The 6,000-nt window shown below is 55.5% G+C and overlaps 2 protein-coding genes across 2 annotated transcripts; both read right to left on the reverse strand.

Annotated features, from left to right (window-relative positions):
- Window positions 1-1,597: 1,597 nt before the first annotated feature.
- Window positions 1,598-2,515, reverse strand: BROUX77_001613 (uncharacterized protein; the record flags this gene model as incomplete). The annotated part of the gene is made up of 1 exon (XM_073746062.1): window positions 1,598-2,515. One exon carries the CDS (start codon window positions 2,513-2,515, stop codon window positions 1,598-1,600), a length of 918 nt encoding a protein of 305 aa, XP_073606695.1.
- A 134-nt stretch (window positions 2,516-2,649) lies between these two features.
- On the reverse strand, window positions 2,650-4,357 carry BROUX77_001614 (uncharacterized protein; the record flags this gene model as incomplete). Its single annotated transcript, XM_073746063.1, has 3 exons — window positions 2,650-2,739; window positions 2,936-4,062; window positions 4,132-4,357. The coding sequence occupies 3 exons, from the start codon at window positions 4,355-4,357 to the stop codon at window positions 2,650-2,652; spliced, it is 1,443 nt and encodes a 480-aa protein (XP_073606696.1).
- Window positions 4,358-6,000: the final 1,643 nt, after the last annotated feature.

Below are 6,000 nucleotides of genomic sequence, written 5' to 3' on the forward strand. Positions count from 1 at the left end.
AACCCCGACCTTCAACCAATACAATACACAGGGGGTATCTACAGATAGAGTCCTATGAGACCCGTGAGGGTATAGCCGAACCCAGAATAGATACGGGAGGCGGATGAAGGTAAACCGGTGCCAGAAAACTCGGACCCGTGTCTCTGTAGAGCGCAACTGCTCCAAACTCAAAAGTCCAAGCGCCTTGACTTGACTTGACTTGAATATATTTATCGTCTACCAAAATCACTAAGATCACACGACGCCGGATTGGTTACCGGACGGAAGTTTAAAGTCCTCCGCTCGACACGCCCATCGTTTCTGTGTGTTCGGGATGGCGCACCATCCCCAAGCCCCGAAGAACCAGTGGTCCACACTCCGCAATGAGCAGCAAGAAACACAAGTACAAAAGAAAAAAAGAAAAGAAAAAAAAAAACTATTTCCCCAGATAAACCCTAACCCCCACAAGGAGTTAACCATCCCCACCAACATTCGTTCGACCGATAAACGTGGCCAGACACAAAGTTGACCATCACAACCAGCGTGGCATGGAAAAACCCGAGTCGTTGAGCGGGTGAAAAACCATACCAGGTGAGCCTCCGGAGGCTAGGAGCGTATCCTTCCGCTTTTCGAAGTGGCCGCCGCACCGAACCATGGCTGAGGCCCGATGCAGTCCCCGAGTGCCACAGCAGGACAAAGGAAAGACAAAGGAAAAGGAAAAGACGAAGGTGGACTGTCTGAACCTTCAAAGGGACAGTCCCGAGTTGCGAAGATGGATCCACGAGTTGTTGGGTGTGGCGGCGATGAAGGGCCGGCGATCGCGAGGAGGGTGTCGTGAAAAGGGGGCGAGTCGACGGCGAGGAAATCCCTCAAAGTTGGGAGAAAGCGGACTCTGGCTTCGCAGCTCGTTGTCATGTTGAAGAGACGAGAATGGCAGCAGCATTGGGATCGTGTTGCTGTCCTCATGAGACCCTCAGCATAGGCTCGAGGGGGGGGGAGACCGACCTCAAAGGTACCCCCCCGAGGGTTGTAGGAGGGAAGGTTGAAAATCCAAGCGCCTGATTTGATTTGATTGATTTTGATTTTATTCTTTTACGTCTACCTACTGTTATTTCGCAGCAATACGACGGCATATTCCGGACGGAAGCAGTCGGGTGATGTCATCTTCCAAACTACTCCCGGGCGGTCAGCGATTGCAGGTGCGCGTAGACTTCAAGCATCTCCTGTGACTTTTTAGGGTCCGGCATTGAAGCCAGGAGGACTCTCTGTCCAGCGCAGCCCGGGGGCGAACCTGCGGGGTTCCAGGGTTGGTTACCTGGTGTTTTTGGTTTGCAACAAACCGCGTGTAGTCTAGTCTAAAAGGCCACCGGCTCTCGGCACGGGGGTTTGTCCCCGGCGGATTACGCGTGGTTTTGTCCTCTTGCGGGCATGGCCGTTGCTGCATTTTTTTGAAAGTTTTCCCTCCTCTGTAGTTGGTGGACGGGAAAAGGACCCCCCAAAACCTCCTCATGGAATCCTTCTCGACATCTCCTTCCGATCCTACTACCTCGTCTCCTCCCAATCTAACCTTCCTCTCCCATCTCTCTTCCACTCTCATCTCTCCTTCAAAATCCCACCTTCATGTCTCGGTGCTGGCAGTGGGTAGTGGCTGGGTAGTCTCGGGGCGCTCGGGCTGTTGTCTTTCTTCAAGGAACTTGAGATTGCGGCGTAAAACGCTGGCAACGTGACTTGTTGCTTTTGTTGTTTTCAGAAGCTTGTCAGCAAATCTCTGGCTCCACGGCCTCGGCAGTGCCCTGCATGTCCACCAGTGTCCTTGTTCCTTTGGCTGGTTGCAAGCTCGGCACCCGCGTGGACAGTTGTGTTCCCATCGGTCATGGTACTCGTCAAAGTCACCATCTCCGGTTCTGGCGGCCAGGATGTGGCCTAGCTCAATCCTGGTGAGGCCGTCGTAGCGGGAGACACGGAAGGGGGGTTCGGCGGGGACACCAGTTCCCAGTGGGCGGTATCCTTTTTGCTTCTGCCACCATTCCCCGTATTCGAGACTTAGACGGTCTCGCCTCCATCTCCGTGCTCCGGCCAGGCTGACGCGGGGTTCCGTTGTCGTCTGTTGGCACCCCAGTTTTGCTTGCGCGTCTGCCAGTTCGTTGCCTTCCAAGCCCATGTGGCCTGGGACCCACAGCACATGGACTCTCCTCCCAGGACTCTCGCTCGCCCAGCGGCGAAGGGTTGTCTTTGTCTCATCAATAACGTCCTGAGATGTGCTGTTTCTGGTGGATGGGTTGCGGAGGCGGTTCACTATTCCTTGGTTGTCCAGACAAAGCCAGATTTCCTCGGTACCTTCGCGCGCCGTGGCCCGCCTCGCTGCTTCGAGAGCGCCAATCGCCTCAGCGTCGGCCACTTCCATCCATTTTCCCAGAGCTACGTGCCCTTCCTCTAGCGTAGCCCCATCTTCCGTAATCACCCAACCCGCGCCCGCGTTTCCATTCTCGTGCTTCGATCCGTCGGAGTAGGCAATGATCATTCCCGGGGTGGCCATCTCAACTTCCGCTCTGTGTGCCTCTGCCTCTTTTTCCTTGTCTAGCCACGTTCGAGACGGCATGTCTGGCCCAGCTGCGTTTGGCCTGAGCCTGGTGTGCTTCTCCATTTCGGCAGGTAGCAGTTTTCGCAGCCTCACCACCACTGGATTGTACTGCGGCCCTCGAAGTAGATGCTTGTCGTCGAGTCTGTGCCATCGTACCGCCTCTCGTCTCTTTTCATCTTCTAGGAGGAGCCCGAAAGGTGGAAAGCTTGCCGCATGGTGTATGCATTCTCTTGGCGTGGTGCGATACATAGGGAGAGCCGCCCGTAAGCATTTTCTAAGGGCAACATTTATCTTGTCTGAGGCCGTTTTTGTCGTTTCCGTCCCAGTCCAAGAGCTGGCCGCAAAGAGTGCTTTGCTCAGAGCGCACGCGCGTACCGCATGGAGCATGCTTTTCGTATCTGCTCCCTTATAGCAACCGGCCAGATACCTCAGGCCGTTCGCCACTCGGTTGATGCCCGCGGTCACGTGCGCGATGTGCTTGTCGAAGAGAAGTTTGGCGTCTAGATGCAGCCCCAGCCATCGCATCGAGGCATTAGCCGGGGTGGGTTCAATCGTGCCTAGACCCTCCACTGTGACGGACGGATTTCCTGCGACCTTTCTTCTGCCCTTGACGTGCAGCAGTGTTGACTTTCCGGGGTCGATCTCCAGTCCATTGTTGGCCGTCCACCTCAACACTTCCCTCATGAGAATTTGGATGACTTCGCAGTTCTTGCTAAAAGCAGGACTACTAACCACCAGAGACCCATCGTCTGCGTATCCGAGAAGTGCGGGGTTTTTCTTGTACAATGGGGCCATGAAGAGCATGTACAGCACTGGCGAGACCGGCGAGCCTTGCGGGAGGGAACCTCCTACAAGGGTTGTGGCGACGCCTCCTTCGGTGCGCATGCTTGCAGCCCTATCTTCCATGAAGCTTCTGACCCATCGGCATAGCTTCGTTGGCCAGCGGTTCTCAATCAGGCGGTGCTCCATTCTCGCTGGGTCAACTGCATCAAAAGCTCCCTTGATGTCGAATGTGAAAATTGAGGTGACCTTTTTCCAATCCTGGGCGTCCTCGATTCTTCCACGGAGCTCAATGAGCATGTCGGTAACGGCCCTTTTTGGCACGGCGCAGATGTAGTTTCTCGGGATGGTTTCTCTCTCTATCGACTCTTCCGCGAGCCGCCTAGCCACTGCTCTCTCGAGGCCTTTGCCCAGAGTGGGGAGAAGTGAGATTAGGCGATACGAGCGTGGTGCTTGGCGTGGGCGTCCTGGCTTCGGTATTGCCACGAGGTCGGCTTTCTTGAATGTGCTCGGGTGGTGTCCGCTGTCTAGGCATAGGTTATATAGTCCCGTTATCAGATTACCTAGAGGTTTCCACGCCCTTTTCCATACCTCGTTGGGGATGCGGTCCGCTCCCGGCGCAGTGTTCGCAGGTTTCCAGATGGCAGCCTTCACCTCGTCCGAAGACAGAGGGGGCCACTCAATTGCGTCGGGGTTGGGCTCCTGAAACCGCCATTCTGAGCCTGTGTGTGGCTTAGTATGGGTTTCGAGAAGGAGAGCCACGGATTCTGCTGTGCAGGTCGTCTTCGTACCGTCTGGTCTCTGCAACAGTGGAATACGTCTGTCGGTCTTGTCGTTGGCCCATTTGATTGCGCGGAATACATCTCTCGTTTCGTTGAATCCGTTGATGATCTTACTCATGAGGGCCCTCTTGGCCTGGACGACCGCCCATTGCATTGCCTTTTGCTCCTTGACGTATGCCGCTCGCAATGTGAGGTCTCCCAGTCTTTCTCGAGTTTTGTCGCGTGCCTCCCTCATCCTGGCGTTGCACCGTTTGCAATTTTCGTTCCACCATGGTTTGAGGTCCGTGTTGGGTGGTGTTTTCGGTGTCGACACATCCAGTGCCCTTCCCACTGCTGCGACTAGTCTCCCGGCAAGGTCGTCCGCTCTGTCTGCTCCGCTTCCGCTACCGGTGAGCAGCCACTCCAGGCCGCTGTTCTCTCTTGCGCACTCCGCCACGAAACGTTCTATATCCATCTTCCCTAGTCTCCACCTTGCCTCTGGTCGTTTTCGAGACGCTCTCGCTTCTATCTCTAGCTCGAGTATCTCGTGGTCGCTTGTGCTTCCGGGAACAACTTTCATGCGGGTCTCCCATTTCACTACCGCCGCGTGCGGCACCACGACCAGATCTATCACCCTCCCGGCTCTGTGCGTTGGTTCGTCTCTCTGGTTCAGCACAGTCAGCCCTTGGTCAGTCAGCCAATTTTCCAGGGTCATCCCGTCGTTGTTTTCTTTGTCGTTGGCGTCCCATGTACCGTGGTGGGCGTTGAAGTCTCCCAATGCAACCCATGCGTGTTCTTTTTCTGTACACATCAGTTCTTGCAATCCCTCACCGGCTCGCAAGCACCTCTCCGGCGCATTGTACACTCCCAAAAGCCGAAGCACGCCCTTTGTCGTCTTGATGCGGATTGGACACAGGTCCGGGTGGGCCTGATTTGTTTCAAGTGTCTCGATGTCTTTCCGCACGTAGGCGATGCTCCGTGGTCGATCCAACCATCCTTCTCTCGGGCTATGCAGAGTGAATTCTGGGTGGAACTTCGTTTTGTCCTTACGCGGTCCAATCCAGGGCTCCTGCACAAACACGACGTCTACCCGTTGCCTGACGGCTTCGCGTAGAGTCAGTTCATGGTTAGGTCCCCCTCTTCCCACGTTGACGCTCCATACTGTTAGGTGTCCTAACATTCATCTCGCTGGGAGCGTTCTCGGATGACCTCGGGCCGCGGAGTCGGCTGCTCCGCCGGGGAAAGTCTCTTTCTCTTGCGAGCCTGGTTGTCGTCCTGGGGGTTGGCTGGCGTGTTTTCCGTTGGCTTTGGGGTCGTGCGATTCGGGCGAGTGCCTCGCTTGCAAGCGGGGTCCCCTGCCGAATGGTCCGGAGCCTTGCACACGATGCATGCGGCGCGGGATCCAGCGTGTTGCCCCTCTCTGTGGTCTGCGCTCCCGCACAGGCGGCACCGTGGCTTTTCTTTGCACCCCGCTGTCGGGTGTGTCGCCCAGCAGGTACGGCACAGCGGCAGTGAGGGGGTCCGGCACTTCTTGACCGTGGCCGGGTTTGAGCTCCCCTCGAATTTCACACTGTTGGGGAGGGTCTGGCCCTCGGGTAAAATCCAAGCGCCTTGACTTGACTTGACTTGACTATATTTATCGTCTACCAAAATCACTAAGATCACACGACGCCGGATTGGTTACCGGACGGAAGTTTAAAGTCCTCCGCTCGACACACCCATCGTTTCTGTGTGTTCGGGATGGCGCACCATCCCCAAGCCCCGAAGAACCAGTGGTCCACACTCCGCTATGAGCAAAAGAAAACAAGTAAAAAAAAAAAAAAAAAAAAAAGGGAATAGCAAAGAAAATGAAAGAACACAAAACACGCAGAAACACAGCAAAAAACAAAACCACTCTCA

This window comes from Berkeleyomyces rouxiae, assembly GCF_048999995.1.
Source record: "Berkeleyomyces rouxiae strain 22BRR77 chromosome Unknown BrBRR77_ptg000002l, whole genome shotgun sequence".
Taxonomy (NCBI): domain Eukaryota; kingdom Fungi; phylum Ascomycota; class Sordariomycetes; order Microascales; family Ceratocystidaceae; genus Berkeleyomyces; species Berkeleyomyces rouxiae.